Here is an 18,628-nt window from a genome sequence, read left to right as displayed (position 1 = left end):
TCCTGTATAAAAGTATATTTATTCATGTACAAACAGAAAGCTGCACCTGTGTGAGCCGCGGCCGCTCCGGCCTCCACCACAGCACTGGGCTGATGGCTGTTCTCATAGTACAGAAGCAGCTCCACATCCTTATCAAAGCGGTGACCCGCGCTCAGACTCGCCTGCACACACACTACAGGCTTCAGGACACTGCGACGGTAATGCATAAGAACTGTACACACTCTCTCTCACATACACTCTCACACACTCACTCACTCACTCACACTCACTCTCACACTCACACTCACACATTCACACTCTCACTCACTCTCACTCACTCTCTCTCTCACTCACTCACTCACTCACTCTCACTCACTCACTCTCACTCTCACTCTCACTCTCACTCACTCCCTCACTCTCTCTCTCACTCTCACTCTCACTCTCACTCACTCACACTCTCACTCTCACTCACTCACACACTCACTCACACACTCACACTCTCTCTCACACACTCACATTCACTCGCTCACACTCCCACTCACACACTCACTCATACTCAATCTCACTCACTCTCACTCACTCACACACTCTCACACTCACACTCACTCATACACTTACATTCACACTCATACACTCACTTACTCACACACACTCTCACATTCACTCACACACACTCAGACTCACACTCACTCTCACACTCACTCATACACTCACACTCACTCTCACTCACTCACAGACACACACACAGACTCACACTCACTCTCACACACACTTACTCACACACACTCTCACACTCACTCAAACTCACACTCACTCTCACACTCACACACACTCAGACTCACAATCACTCACTTACACACTCACTCTCACTCACTCTCTCACTCTCTCACTCTCTCACTCACACTCAAACACACTCAGACTCACGCTCACTCTCACTCACTCACTCACTCACTCAATCACTCACTCTCACACACTCTTATACTCACTCTCACTCTCACTCTCACACACACTTACTCACACACACTCTCACACTCACTCAAACTCACACTCACTCTCACACTCACACACACTCAGACTCACAATCACTCACTTACACACTCACTCTCTCTCACTCTCTCACTCTCTCACTCACACTCAAACACACTCAGACTCACGCTCACTCTCACTCACTCACTCACTCACTCACTCAATAACTCAATCACTCACTCTCAAACACTCTCATACTCACTCTCACTCTCACTCTCACACACTCACTCACTTTCACACTCACTCAAACCCACTCTCACACATACTCACTCTCACACTCACTCACTCTCACACTCACTCTCACTCACTCTCACACATACTCACACACTCTCATACTCTCTCACACACACTCCCTCTCACACACACTCACTCACACACTCTCTCACTCTCACTCAAACCCACTCTCACACATACTCACACTCACTCACTCTCACACTCACTCTCACACTCACTTACACTAACACTCACTCTCACACTCACATACACTAATACTCACACTCACACTCACATTCACACTCACTCACTCACTCACTCACTCACTCACTCACTCTCACACTCACTCTCACACTCACTCTCACACTCACTCTCACACACTCAAGCTCACTCACACTCACTCTCACACTCACTCAATCTCACTCACATTCACTCACACTAACTCTCACACTCACTCTCACACTCACTCTCACACTCACTCACTCTCACTCTCACTCACTCACACACTCTCACACTCACACTCACTCATACACTTACATTCACACTCATACACTCACACTCACTCTCACACACACTTACTCACACACACTCTCACACTCACTCACACACTCAAGCTCACTCACACTCACTCTCACACTCATTCACACTCACTCAATCTCACTCACATTCACTCACACTCACTCTCACTCACTCACTAACTCTCAGCCTCAATCACACTCACTCTCACACTCACACACACTCAGACTCACTCACTTTCACACTCACTCACAAACTCACACTCACACTCACTCACTCTCAAACTCACTAACTCTCTCACACAAACACACTCAGACTCACACTCACACTCACTCTAACACTCACTCACTGTCACACTCACTCACACTCATTCACACTCTCTGTCACACTCACTCACACTCACTCACTCACACTCACTCACTCACACTCACTCACATTCACACACACTCAGACTCACAGTCACTCACTTACACACTCACTCCCTCACTCTCACATTCACTCTCAAACTCACACACACACACACACTCACTCTCACACTCACTCACTCTCACACTCACTCACACTCAGACTCACAATCACTTATTCACACACACACACAAACTCACCCACTCTAACACTCACTCACTCACACTCACTCTCACACACTCTCACTCAATCTCACTCACATTCACTCACATTAACTCTCACACTCACACTCACGCACAATCACACTCACTCACTCACCCACACTCACTCATACACTCACTCTCACTCACACACACTCACACTCAATCTCACTCAATCACTCACTCACTCACTCCCTCACTCACTCACTCACACACTCTCACACACACTCACTTTCACACTCACACTCACTCACACACTCACACTCACACACTCTCACACTCACTCTTACACTCACTCTCACACTCACTCTCACACTCAATTACACTAATACTCACACTCAATCTCACACACACTCACTCTCACACACTCTCACACTAACACTCACTCTCACGCTCACGCTCACGCTCACATACACTAATACTCACACTCTCACTCACACTCACTCACAATCTCACTCACTCTCACACTCACTTACACTAACACTCACACTCACTCAAGCTCACTCACACTCACACTCACAGTCACTCACTCTCACACTCACTTACACTAACACTCACTCTCACACTCACATACACTAATACTAACACTCACACTCACTAACACTCACTAACACTCACTAACACTCACTCACTCACTCACTCACTCTCACACTCACTCTGACACTCACACTCACTTACACTAACACTCATACAAACTCTCACACACTCAAGCTCACTCACACTCACTCAATCTCTCTGACATTCACTCACACTAACTCTCACACTCACTCTCACACTCACTCTCACACTCACACTCACTAACTCTCTCTCACACACACACACACACACTCTAACACTCACTCACTGTCACACTCACACACACTCACTCTCACACTCATTTACACTCTCACTCACTGTCACACTCACTCACACTCACTCTCACACACTCACTCTCACACACACTAACTCACTCACACACTCAGACTCACACTCACTCACTCACTCACTCACTCACTCACTCACTCACTCACTCACTCACTCACTCACTCACACTCACTCAGACTCAGACTCATACTCACTCAATCTCACACTCACTCACTCACTCTCACTCACACTCACACTCACTCTCACATTCAGACTCACACACTCACACTCAGACTCACTCACTCACTCACTCACTCACTCTCACTCACTCACTCACTCTCACACATACTCACACACTCTCACACTCACACACACTCTTACACACACTCACTCACACACTCACTCTCACACTCACTCAAACCCACTCTCACACATACACATACTCACACTCACACTCACACTCACACTCACTCACTCTTTTACACACACTCACTCTGACAAACACACTCACACACTCAATCTCACACTCACTTACACTAACACTAACACTCACACTCACACTCACTCACACACTCACTTACACTAACACTAACACTCTCACACACTCAGACTCACTAACTCTCACACTCACTCACAAACTCACACTCACACTCACTCACTCTCAAACTCACTAACTCTCTCACACAAACACACTCAGACTCACACTCACTCTAACACTCACTCACTGTCACACTCTCACACTCACTGTCACACTCACTCACACACACTCAGAGTCACACTCACACACACTTACTCACACACACTCTCACACTCACTCACACACACTTAGACTCACACTCACACTCACAATCACTCACTTACACACTCACTCCCTCACTCTCACATTCACTCTCAAACTCACACACACACACACACTCACACTCACTCACTCTCACTCACTCTCACACTCAGACTCACTCAGACTCACAATCACTTATTCACACACACACTCACTCACTCTAACACTCACTCACTCACACTCACACACACTCACTCACAATTACTCACACTCACTCACATCACTCTCACTCGCACTCACTCGCACACACTCACACACACTCAAACTCACTCACTCTCACTCTCACTCACACTCACTCGCACTCACTCTCACACTCAGACTCACTTACACACTCACTCTCTCACTCTCACATTCACTCTCAAACTCACACACACACACACACACTCACTCTCACACTCACTCACTCACACTCACTCACACTCAGACTCACAATCACTTATTCACACACACACACACACACTCACTCACTCACTCACTCACTCACTCACTCACTCACACTCACTCAGACTCAGACTCATACTCACTCAATCTCACACTCACTCACTCACTCTCACTCACACTCACACTCACTCTCACATTCAGACTCACACACTCACACTCAGACTCACTCACTCACTCACTCACTCACTCTCACTCACTCACTCACTCTCACACATACTCACACACTCTCACACTCACACACACTCTTACACACACTCACTCACACACTCACTCTCACACTCACTCAAACCCACTCTCACACATACACATACTCACACTCACACTCACACTCACACTCACTCACTCTTTTACACACACTCACTCTGACAAACACACTCACACACTCAATCTCACACTCACTTACACTAACACTAACACTCACACTCACACTCACTCACACACTCACTTACACTAACACTAACACTCTCACACACTCAGACTCACTAACTCTCACACTCACTCACAAACTCACACTCACACTCACTCACTCTCAAACTCACTAACTCTCTCACACAAACACACTCAGACTCACACTCACTCTAACACTCACTCACTGTCACACTCTCACACTCACTGTCACACTCACTCACACACACTCAGAGTCACACTCACACACACTTACTCACACACACTCTCACACTCACTCACACACACTTAGACTCACACTCACACTCACAATCACTCACTTACACACTCACTCCCTCACTCTCACATTCACTCTCAAACTCACACACACACACACACTCACACTCACTCACTCTCACTCACTCTCACACTCAGACTCACTCAGACTCACAATCACTTATTCACACACACACTCACTCACTCTAACACTCACTCACTCACACTCACACACACTCACTCACAATTACTCACACTCACTCACATCACTCTCACTCGCACTCACTCGCACACACTCACACACACTCAAACTCACTCACTCTCACTCTCACTCACACTCACTCGCACTCACTCTCACACTCAGACTCACTTACACACTCACTCTCTCACTCTCACATTCACTCTCAAACTCACACACACACACACACACTCACTCTCACACTCACTCACTCACACTCACTCACACTCAGACTCACAATCACTTATTCACACACACACTCACTCACTCTAACAGTCACTCACTCACACTCACACTCACTCGCATACACTCAAGCTCACTCACACTCACTCTCACACTAATTCACACTCACTTAATCTCACTCATATTCACTCACACTAACTCTCACACTCACTCTCACATTCACACTCACTCACTCTCACACTCACTAACTCTCACACACACTCTCACACTCACTCAATCTCACACTCACACACACTCTTACACTTACACTCACTCTCACACTCACTCACTCACTCACTCACACTAACACTAACACTCACACTCACTCTCAATCTCAATCTCACTCACACTCACTTAAACTAACACTCACACTCACTCTCACACACTCAGGCTCACTCACACACTCATTCACACTCATTCAATCTCACTCACATTCACTCACACTAACTCTCACACTCACTCTCACACTCACACTCACTCACTCTCACTAACTCTCACACACACTCTCACACTCACTCTCACACTCACACACACTCAGACTCACTCACTCTCACACTCACTCACAAACTCACACCCACACTCACACTCACTCTCAAACTCACTAACTCTCTCACACAAACACACTCAGACTCAGACTCACACTCACTCTAACACTCACTCACTGTCACACTCACACACACACTCACTCTCACACTCACTCACACTCATTCACACTCTCACACTCACTGTCACACTCACTCACACACACTCAGACTCACTCACTCTCACACTCACTCACAAACTCACACTCACACTCACTCACTCTCACACTCACTAACTCTCTCACACAAACACACTCAGACTCACACTCACTCTAACACTCACTCACTGTCACACTCACGCACACTCACTCTCACACTCACTGTCACACTCACTCACACTCACTCTCACACACACTCACTCTCACACACACTCTCACACTCACTCACACACACTCAGACTCACACTCACTCTCACACTCACACACACTCAGACTCACAATCACTCACTTACACACTCACTCTCACACTCACACTCACACTCAGACTCACAATCACTTATTCAAACACACACTCACTCACTCACTCACTCACTCTAACACTCACTCACACTCACTCACACACACTCACACTCACTCACACTCACTCTCACACACACTCACACTCAGACACAGACTCACTCACACTCACACACACTCACATTCTCACTCACTCACTCACTCAGTCACACTCACTCACACTCACACACACTCACATTCTCACACACACTCACTCACTCACACTCACTCACTCACACTCACTCACACTCACTCACACACACTCACACACTCACTCACTCACGCTCACTCACTCACTCACACTCACACTCACACACTCACTCAAACACACTCACACTCACCCACTCACTCACACTCTCACACACACACACACACTCACTCACTCACTCACTCACACTCATACTTACACTCACTCACTCTCACTCACTCACTCACTCACACTCACTTACACACTCACTCACTCACACACTCACTCAAACACACTCACACTCACCCACTCACTCACTCACACACACACACACACACAATCACTCACTCACTCACTCACTCACTCACTCACACTCATACTCAAACACACTCACACACTCACTCACACACTCAGTCACTCACACACTCACTCACTCACTCACTCACTCCCACTCACTCACACTCACTCACACTCACTCACACTCACTCACTCACTCACTCACTCACTCGCAACTAACTCACGCTCACTCACACTCACTCACACTCACTCACACTCACTCACATTCACTCACATTCACTCACACTCACTCACACTCACTCACACTCACTCACACTCACTCAAACTCACTCACTCACACTCACTCACACTCACTCACACTCACTCACTCGCACTCTCACACTCACACTAACACTCACTCACACTAACACTCACTCAAACACACTCACTCACACTCAAACACACTCACACTCATTCACACACTCACTCAAACACACTCACAATCATAAACACACTCACTCACACTCAAACACACTCACACTCACTCACACTCACTCACTCACACACACACACACTCAGTACCGTGGCGTGAGTGTGCTGGTCATTGAGGAAAACTAGAGGATCCAGAGGGCAGCTGGACTCCAGTCTGGAGATGCGGTTAGAGGATCTCACATCCACACTCAGAGACAGTGTGTAGGGAATAACACTCGCTGAGGAAACTTCTGGAACACCAGCGGCTGAAGCTGAGACAATCACACACACATACGAGTCAGCATTCAATGAACTCAGCTTTGATCACAGGAATAAATCACACTTTACTATATATTCACATAGAGAACAGATGATTTACACTGGAGGAATTTGTGATCTAATAAATGAGCAGAACAGACTCTTTCACAAACATTTGACTGGTAGTGTGACTGCAGAAGTAAGAGGTTTGACTACATCAGTCACTTCTTTCTTGGAAAAATTGTTTCATGAAAAGATTTTATGTCTTTAATGTTTTTTTTGGTTATGTTTTAATAATTTGTACTGCTTTAAATCAAACAAAACAGATTTTTTAAAGTCATGTAGAAATACACAGGAGGAAAAAACATTTGTGAAGATGAGGACAGTTACATTAACCTGTATATGAGTATGGTAGTGGGGTCCTGTGATCTGTGTGTGTGTGGGGGGGCATGTTTTTGTGACATATGAGGACACAAATGTGTATAATGCCATGGGTATGACATAGGTATTACAAGGAGAGGGTCAAATATGAGGACATGGCCATGCCCCCACTTTTCAAAATGCTTATAAATAATACAGGATGATTTTTTTTAGAAAGTAAAAATGCAGAATGTTTGCTGTGATGGGTAGGCTTAGGATAGAAAATACGGTTTGTACTGTATAAAAACCATTACGCCTATGGAATTGCCCCATATGTCACAAAAACAAATGTGTGTGTGTGTGTGTGTGTGTGTGTGTGTGTGTGTGTGTGTGTGTGTGTGTGTGTGTGTGTGTGTGTGTGTGTCTGTGTGTGTGTGTGTGTGTGTGTGTGTGTGTGTGTGTGTGTGTGTGTGTGTGTGTGTGTGTGTGTGTGTGGGGGGAGATCACCTGCAGGTGTGTATCTGGGGTTGAGTACGGCCGGCAGACAGAAGCGCAGTGCGTCATCGGCCTGAATGCTGAGCTCTATCACATAGACGATGGTGATGACGGCGTTCTGACCCGGAGCCAAACACCCGACACTCAGTTTGAACACATCCGAACTCTCATCGCTCTCTTCAAGCAGAAACGCCTGCTGACCTGAACTCACAGCATCATCATACTGATCCCGCGCCTGCAGAGACAAACACACCAGAGCCGGCTTATCACCTGACCTCAGACTGACTACAAACACACCAGAGCCAGCTCATCACCTGACCTCAGACTGACCACAAACACACCAGAGCCAGCTCATCACCTGACCTCAGACTGACCACAAACACACCAGAGCCAGCTCATCACCTGACCTCAGACTGACCACAAACACACCAGAGCCAGCTCATCACCTGACCTCAGACTGACCACAAACACATCAGAGCCAGCTCATCACCTGACCTCAGACTGACCACAAACACACCAGAGCCAGCTCATCACCTGACCTCAGACTGACCACAAACACACCAGAGCCAGCTCATCACCTGACCTCAGTCTGACCACAAACACACCAGAGCCAGCTCATCACCTGACCTCAGTCTGACCACAAACACACCAGAGCCAGCTCATCACCTGATCTCAGACTGACAACAAACACACCAGAGCCAGCTCATCACCTGACCTCAGACTGACCACAAACACACCAGAGCCAGCTCAACACCTGACCTCAGACTGACCACAAACACACCAGAACCAGCTCATCACCTGATCTCAGACTGACCACAAACACACCAGAGCCAGCTCATCACCTGATCTCAGACTGACCACAAACACACCAGAGCCAGCTCATCACCTGACCTCAGACTGACCACAAACACACCAGAGCCAGCTCAACACCTGACCTCAGTCTGACCACAAACACACCAGAGCCAGCTCATCACCTGATCTCAGACTGACCACAAACACACCAGAGCCAGCTCATCACCTGACCTCAGACTGACCACAAACACACCAGAGCCAGCTCATCACCTGATCTCAGACTGACCACAAACACACCAGAGCCAGCTCATCACCTGATCTCAGACTGACCACAAACACACCAGAGCCAGCTCATCACCTGACCTCAGACTGACAACAAACACACCAGAGCCAGCTCATCACCTGACCTCAGACTGACCACAAACACACCAGAGCCAGCTCATCACCTGATCTCAGACTGACCACAAACACACCAGAGCCAGCTCATCACCTGATCTCAGACTGACCACAAACACACCAGAGCCAGCTCATCACCTGATCTCAGTCTGTCCACAAACACACCAGAGCCAGCTCATCACCTGACCTCAGACTGACCACAAACACACCAGAGCCAGCTCATCACCTGATCTCAGACTGACCACAAACACACCAGAGCCAGCTCATCACCTGACCTCAGACTGACCACAAACACACCAGAGCCAGCTCATCACCTGACCTCAGACTGACCACAAACACACCAGAGCCAGCTCATCACCTGATCTCAGTCTGACCACAAACACATCAGAGCCAGCTCATCACCTGATCTCAGACTGACCACAAACACACCAGAGCCAGCTCATCACCTGACCTCAGTCTGACCACAAACACACCAGAGCCAGCTCATCACCTGACCTCAGACTGACCACAAACACACCAGAGCCAGCTCATCACCTGACCTCAGACTGACCACAAACACACCAGAGCCAGCTCATCACCTGATCTCAGACTGACCACAAACACACCAGAGCCAGCTCATCACCTGATCTCAGACTGACCACAAACACACCAGAGCCAGCTCATCACCTGATCTCAGACTGACCACAAACACACCAGAGCCAGCTCATCACCTGATCTCAGTTTTAACTTTCATTAAAAATTTAACTTTCATATATTTTAGATTAATTGCAAACCAACTGAAATATTTCAGGTCTTTTATTGTTTTAATACTGATGATTTTGGCATACAGCTCACTCAAAAATCTCAAAAAATTAGCATATTTCTTCCGACCAATAAAAGAAAAGTGTTTTTAGTACAAAAAAGTCAACCTTCAAATAATTATGTTCAGTTATGCACTCTATACTTGTTGGGGAATCCTTTAGCAGAAATGACTGCTTCAGTGCGGCGTGGCATGGAGGCGATCAGCCTGTGGCACTGCTGAGGTGTTCTGGAGGCCCAGGATGCTTCGATAGCGGCCTTAAGCTCATCCAGAGGGTTGGGTCTCACGTCTCTCAACTTTCTCTTCACAATATCCCACAGATTCTCTATGGGGTTCAGCTCAGGAGAGTTGGCAGGCCAATTGAGCACAGTAATACCATGGTCAGTAAACCATTTACCGGTGGTTTTGGCACTGTGAGCAGGTGCCAGGTCATGCTGAAAAACCAAATCTTCATCTCCATAAAGCTTTTCAGCAGATGGAAGCATGAAGTGCTCCAAAATCTCCTGATAGCGAGCTGCATTGACCCTGCCCTTGATAAAACACAGTGGACCAACACCAGCAGCTGACATGGCACCCCAGACCATCACTGACTGTGGGGACTTGACACTGGACTTCAGGCATTTGGGCATTTCCTTCTCCCCAGTCTTCCTCCAGACTCCAGCACCTTGATTTCCCAATGACATGCAAAATTTGCTTTCATCAGAAAAAAGTCCTTTGGACCGCTGAGCAACAGTCCAGTGCGGCACCTGTAGCCCATTTCCTGTACACGCCTGTGCACGGTGGCTCTGGATGTTTCTACTCCAGACTCAGTCCACTGCTTCCGCAGGTCCCCCAAGATCTGGAATTGGTCCTTCTCCACAATCTTCCTCAGGGTCTGCTCACCTCTTCTCATTGTGCAGCGTTTTTTGCCACACTTTTTCCTTCGCACAGACTTCCCACTGAGGTGCCTTGATACAGCACTCTGGGAGCAGCCTATTCGTTCAGAAATGTCTTTCCGTGTCTTCCCCTCTCGCTTGAGGGTGTCAATGATGGCCTTCTGGCCCGCAGTCAGGTCTGCAGTCTTACCCATGATTGCGGTTTTGAGTACTGAACCAGGCTGGGAGTTTTTAAAAGCCTCAGGAATCTTTTGCAGGTGTCTAGGGTTAATTAGTTGATTCAGATGATTAGGTTAATAGCTCGTTTAGAGAACCTTTTCATGATATGCTAATTGTTTGAAATGGGAATTTTGGGTTTTCATGAGCTGTATGCCTTAATCATCAGTATTAAAACAATAAAAGACCTTAAATATGTCAGTTGGCGGCAATGAATCTCAAATGTATGAAAGTAAAAATTTTATCATTACATTATGGAAAATAATTAACTTTTATCACAATATGCTAATGTTTTGAGAAGGACCTGTATGTAGTATGTAGGGCGGCAGTGGCTCAGTGGTTCATGTAGAATGTCTACAAACCGGAAGGTTGGTGGTTCGATCCCCGGTTCCACCTGATCAAGTGTCGAGGTGTCCATGAGCAAGACACCTAACCCCAGCTGCTCCCGACAAGCTGGATGGCGCCTTACATGGCTGACATCGCCGTAGGTGTATGAATGGGTGAATGTGAGGCAAAATGTAAAGCGCTTTGGATGGCCATAGGGTCTGTTAAAAGCGCTATATAAAATGCAATCCATTCCATAGTATTCTGAATAAAATGTTGAATTTGAAATTTCCATTGCATTCTGTCTTTATTCACAATTTGTGCAGTGTCATATTCTTGAAAGGGTGCCGGGAGCACCAGCTGATTTGCATTTAAAGGGATTCACACAAAATGGTGTGCTTTTGCTCACCCCAAGAAGTGGCGATTTCAACAGGCTATAAAACACGATCTGTAGGATATTATGAGCTAAAACTTAACCCACACACACTCTGGGGACATCAGAGACTTATTTTACATCTTGTAAAAAGGGGAATGTCCCCTTTAAAAGGAACATAAATAAGAAAATGCACATTTTATTCAAAGGCTGAGAGACACTATGGAAAGTTTTCAAAACAATGTCATGGCAAAAGCCTGCATTAGTATAATCTCCCCAAAATTACACAGGTTGCTGTAGAAAGTTAACTAAAATGTCTGTTGTATAATGTGTGAACATTTTAACAATGAAACGGACAGACTTGTGGACTCAAAGACCTGTCGCAGATGAAAACAACACTCACGCTCTGTTTGTCCTTCAGCTCCGCCACAATCTCCTGCTCTCCGATCTTGGCACTGAAGTGGCAGACGGCGGCGTCGGAGGGCAGCGGGAACACGAACACGGCCTCCAGCGGACGATCCTCCTCATTCACATACTGCAGACTGGAGCTGACAGAGGTCACATGATCCCGAACCTGCAGCTGCACTGAGATGCTCTTCAGAGGAACTGAGGGAAACACACACACGCACACACACATCAGAAGATCTGCAGAAACACACACCTCAACACACTCTTCAGAGGAACTGAGGGAAACACACACACACACAGAAGATCTGCAGAAACACACACCTCAACACACTCTTCAGAGGAACTGAGGGAAACACACACACACACACATCAGAAGATCTGCAGAAACACACACCTCAACACACTCTTCAGAGGAACTGAGGGAAACACACACACACACACATCAGAAGATCTGCAGAAACACACACCTCAACACGCTCTTCAGAGGAACTGAGGGAAACACACACACACACATCAGAAGATCTGCAGAAACACACACCTCAACACACTCTTCAGAGGAACTGAGGGAAACACACACACACACACACACATCAGAAGATCTGCAGAAACACACACCTCAACACACTCTTCAGAGGAACTGAGGGAAACACACACACACACACATACACACACATATCAGAAGATCTGCATAAACACACACCTCAACACACTCTTCAGAGGAACTGAGGGAAACACACACACACACACACACCAGAAGATCTGCATAAACACACACATCAACACACTCTTCAGAGGAACTGAGGGAAACACACACACACACACACACACACACACACACATACACACACATATCAGAAGATCTGCATAAACACACACATCAACACACTCTTCAGAGGAACTGAGGGAAACACACACACACACACCAGAAGATCTGCAGAAACACACACCTTAACACACTTTTCAGTGGAACTGAGAAACACACACACACACTGTTCTGTCACACACGCATTTTTCTTGCACGGTGGTCCCAAAGCTATACAACGAGTCCAAGGCCGATGTTGTACAGATGCTTAAAGAGGCAGAAAGCATCGCTATTACTGCCGACGGTTGGATTCTAGGTGTACGCAGAGCTATATAACAGTTACAGCCCACACAATAAACCAGTGTCACAATGCACCAGTGTGAGTGCCCGTGATTACCACAAGAGGACACTCCACCCCGCACTGTCACTCCATCACAAACTACATTACCCATAATCCTTTCCACAGACTCATTAGCACGCAATGTTTACACCTGTGTCTCATCACCTCATTACCTCTGCCTATATAAGCCTGGTTATCTCTGTCATTCATTGCGAAGTCTTGTTTAGTGTCAACTGCATTTCTGAGCGTTTCTATGGTTTCATGTTTCTTGGTTCTTTGGATTTCTTGCCTGTCTCGGATTACCCTTTTGCCTCTGTCCCTTGTTTTGTTTGCCTAATTGAACTGCCTACCTGTGTATGACCTTTTGCCTGTTTTATGGACTACGACTTTGAATTACCCTTTAATAAATACTGCGTTTGGATCTTCAACCTTCTGTCTCAGAGCAGTTGGTTACAACCAGACTTGGGCATTGTACGGCCCGCGGGCCACATCCGGCCCTCTGGCTATCCTTGACCGGCCCACGTGAGGAAATTCAGGGTTCGACAATAAGGAGAGTACAGCCCCTGGCCAGCATGAACAAAACTTACAAAAGCCAAACAGAAACACAATTACTGAAAGCATGCATACACTCTGCAATATAACGTTAGGCTTTTCTAGCATGATAACTGCGCGTGCATATTAGTGTGCATGCTTTTACTGCGGGATTTCTATTAAAATGCATTTAGAATACCCCCAAAATTCAAAATAATGGGCAAAATCCCTGTTTGAGTTTTATATTTATAATTTAATAAAGTTAACCAGTATCACACAAATAGTGTCGTTTTCTCCAATTATCAGTATAATTACAAATGATATTCATGTTATACAACAATTCAATAAACAAGAAGATAATATTAAGATACTTACTTTTTAGACACCATATTGCCTGTTTTTGCTCTATTTTGCCAACAAAATTAGTTACAAACAAAGATCACAGCACACGCAATGACTTTGAGCAACACGCAATGGTGAAAGGACCAGATCTCAATGACCCACTTATTAAAGCTACACTGTGTAACTTTTTTTGTTTATTCTTAGTTAAAAAAAAAATGTGCTCATTAATGTATATTTACTTCTTTCAAGTAATAAAGTATTCTCGTAAGTTTATTATTTGCCATTGAAAACACATACGGGTGAGGGGTTCGAATTGCGGTCGCCATGTTGCCACTCCATCTTGAAAGTACAGCAGCCAAAGAGGAACATACCCGTAAATTCAAGCTTTGCCTTTCGTGTTTTAACACTCGAGTGCACTCATGGACGAGGTCGAACTGGAAGCCATGTTAATCTTGGACTAAATCGGCCACCGTAGGAGTTAAAACGAAATCAGAATTGAGAGGAACAGAAACAAATATTCACTGGATGGTCATATTGTCACAGACACGCCAGGCTCCAACGCCACCCACTCACAGCACAAACCCTCTCCTGAGTTCTGATCACGCACACCTGCTACTCATGATCACCCCAATCACCACCAGCAAAAAAGACACACACACATTATCAGTCACTGTCCGGTCTCGTCTAAGAGAAGGTACTAACGCTCTCTGTTTTACCTCAGGACTCCTGCGAAGATATCTATTGATCTCCAACGTCAAGTCTCCCTGTGTTTCTAGTCCAGTGTGTGTGTGTCTAGCGAACTCTCCAGCGAACTCTCCAGCGAACTCTCCAGCGAACTCTCCAGCGAAGTCTCCAGCGAACTCTCAAGCGAACTCTCCAACGAACTCTCCAACGAACTCTCCAGCGAACTCTCCAGCGAACTCTCCAGCGAACTCTCCGGTGATTCTCTCCAGCGATCTCTCCAGCGAACTCTCCAGCGTTTCCCATTCCTACACAAAGACTTCCCTCTCACCTGCTCCCCTGCACTTTACCCCGTTATACTCTCTAGTGCTCAATAAACTCTGCTAACTAACATCTGTCTCCTGCCGTCTCTGTACCGTGGACAGAAGACCGGACCAACACCGTGAGCACCAGATGAGTTCCCCGGATCCCTTCCAGGAGCTGTTGGATGCCGTGCGCCGCTCGCTACCCACACCTCCACTGGCGCCCACTTCTGCATCCACCAGCACACCTTCCTCAGTACCCCTGATCGCCAGTCCCATGGCCAAACTGGGTGTGTGGGACTGCGTCATCAACCTGCTTCCGGGTGAGCCAGTGCACAGGGGAAAGATTTATCCCCTTTCCCTACCGGAGGAGAAGGCCATGGAGAACTACATCAAGGAAGCAATCAATCAATCAATCAACTTTATTTATATAGCGCTTTTACAATCACGATTGTGTCAAAGCAGCTTCACAGTGTCAAACAGGGTAATATTGCGACAAAATTAGATTTGGCTGTACAGTCGTACTGGAGAAAACAGTGATGTTATCAGCTTATTTTAATTTATCATAGAGAGACAATGTTGGCAGATCAGTATTATAGTTTATAGAATTAAATAAGACCTCATTCATACATTTTAATTTGTATAATAAGTTGAATAACTTTAATCATATTTTTTAGTGTCCCCAACTGAGCAAGCCAAGCCAAAGGCGACAGTGGCAAGGAACCAAAACTCCATCGGGGCGTGATGGAGAAAAATAAACCTTGGGAGAAACCAGACTCAGTCGGGGTGCCAGTTCTCCTCTGGCCTATTAACACACCGTGGAGGATTATTATTCTGGCAACCTTACAGTTCGGAAATCATATTAGATTGGAATATTCAAAATTTTCAGGGTATCACGGAAGAGACAGATTTATTTAGGATGGGGCGTCGATTACACAAGAGTATGAATACATGAAAGATCGAAATTATTGCGCCTTATATGCCAGGCTGCAACGCCACCCACTCACAGCGCACACCCTCTCCTGAGTTCTGATCACACACACCTGCTACTCATGATCACCCCAATGACCACCAGCACAAAAGACACACACACACACTATCAGTCACTGTCCGGTCTCGTCTAAGAGAAGGTACTAACACTCTCTGTTTTACCTCAGGACTCCTGCGAAGATATCTATTGATCTCCAACATCTCTTGTCAAGTCTCCCTGTGTTTCTAGTCCAGTGTGTGTGTGTCCAGCGAACTCTGCAATGAAGTCTCCAACGAACTCTCCAACGAACTCTCCAGCGAACTCTCCAGCGTTTCCCATTCCTACACAAAGACTTCCCTCTCACCTGCTCCCTTGCACTTCACCCTGTTATACTCTCTGGTGCTCAATAAACTCTGCTAACTAACATCTTTGTCTCCTGCAGTCTCTGTACCGTTGACACATATACCTTTTCACCGCTAGATGGGGAAAAATATCACACAGTGTATCTTTAACGCAGTCAAATGCTTCTTTCTTGAATGAATCATTCGTTTAAATGAATCAGTTGAATCTCACTGACTCACTCATTAACAGTGACTTGCTGCCACCTACTGCAGTTTTAATGTCACATTCAAAGTTTCTTTTTGATTTTAAATAACTTATAAAATCTATATTTAACATTTTAAAGGAATATAAAACATCAAAACATCAATGATATAAATATATGTTATAAATATATTTTAAACATATTTAAAACATCAAAACACAGAGCCAATAGAAAAAATATTCAGCGTTGAACCCTGTAATTTATAAATTAAAAGTCAAATGCAAATTTGGTAGTAAAGGTGTAATTAGGTGCATGCAATACTGCACTACTTTTATTTATTTTTTACAGAAACCTTTGCACCTTTACTCAAATGGGTTGACAATCAAGACAGCTTTCAAGAAAGCTTTGCCATTAGCCCTTAAATAGGTTAGCTAACATAACTGTTTGGAAGCAGATCTCCTAGAAGTGGTGAACTCCTCACTTCTCTACGGGACTTTTCCAACTGCCCTTAAAACTGCAATAGTTAAGCCTCTTCTGAAAAGGAGAAATCTGGATAACTCCATACTGAGCAACTACAGACCAATCTCAAATCTCCCCTTCATAGGCAAGATCATTGAAAAAGTTGTTTTCAATCAGCTGAACAAATTCTTAAGCTTGAATGGATATTTTGACAATTTTCAATCTGGTTTCCGACCGCATCACAGTACAGAGACAGCGCGCATAAAGATTATAAATGATATTCACTTAAATACTGATACAGGCAAAACATCAATTCTGGTACAACTGGACCTCAGTGCTGCATTTGATACTGTTGACCACAACATACTTCTAGACCGGCTGGAAAACTGGGTTGGGCTTTCTGGGATGGTCCTCAGATGGTTCAGGTCTTAGAAGGGAGAGGTTATAATGTGAGTATAGGAGACCATAAGTCTGAGTGGACGTCCATGACATGCGGAGTCCCACAAGGGTCAATTCTAGCACCACTCCTGTTTAACCTGTATATGCTGCCACTGAGCCAAATAATGAAAAAGAACAATATTGCTTACCACAGCTATGCTGACGACACCCAGCTCTACTTAGCACTATCACCTAATGACTACAGCCCCATTGACTCCCTGTGCAAATGCATTGATGAAGTTAACAACTGGATGTGCCGAAACTATCTTCAGTTAAACAAAGACAAAACTGAAATCACTACATTTGGAAACAAAGATGAAATTCTCAAGGTGA

The 18,628-nt window shown here is 45.7% G+C and overlaps 1 protein-coding gene across 3 annotated transcripts in view; it reads right to left on the bottom strand.

Moving 5' to 3' along the window:
* The window catches only part of LOC137045462 (von Willebrand factor A domain-containing protein 5A-like), a 69,429-nt gene that overhangs the window by 43,485 nt on the left and 7,316 nt on the right, over positions 1 to 18,628 (bottom strand). For all 3 annotated transcript variants that reach the window (XM_067422090.1, XM_067422093.1, XM_067422091.1), the window contains exons 3-6: positions 12,882 to 13,084; positions 8,716 to 8,938; positions 7,702 to 7,862; positions 47 to 161 (exon numbers count right to left, since the gene is read on the bottom strand). In XM_067422090.1, coding sequence (XP_067278191.1) covers positions 47 to 161; positions 7,702 to 7,862; positions 8,716 to 8,938; positions 12,882 to 13,084 — 702 coding nt within the window. The remainder of the gene's footprint in view (positions 1 to 46; positions 162 to 7,701; positions 7,863 to 8,715; positions 8,939 to 12,881; positions 13,085 to 18,628) is intronic.

The sequence above is a fragment of the Pseudorasbora parva genome, chromosome 17 (genome assembly GCF_024679245.1).
Source record: "Pseudorasbora parva isolate DD20220531a chromosome 17, ASM2467924v1, whole genome shotgun sequence".
Lineage (NCBI taxonomy): Eukaryota > Metazoa > Chordata > Actinopteri > Cypriniformes > Gobionidae > Pseudorasbora > Pseudorasbora parva.
The sequence above is the reverse complement of the archived record's forward strand: the minus strand, read 5'-3'. Positions and strand labels throughout refer to the sequence as shown.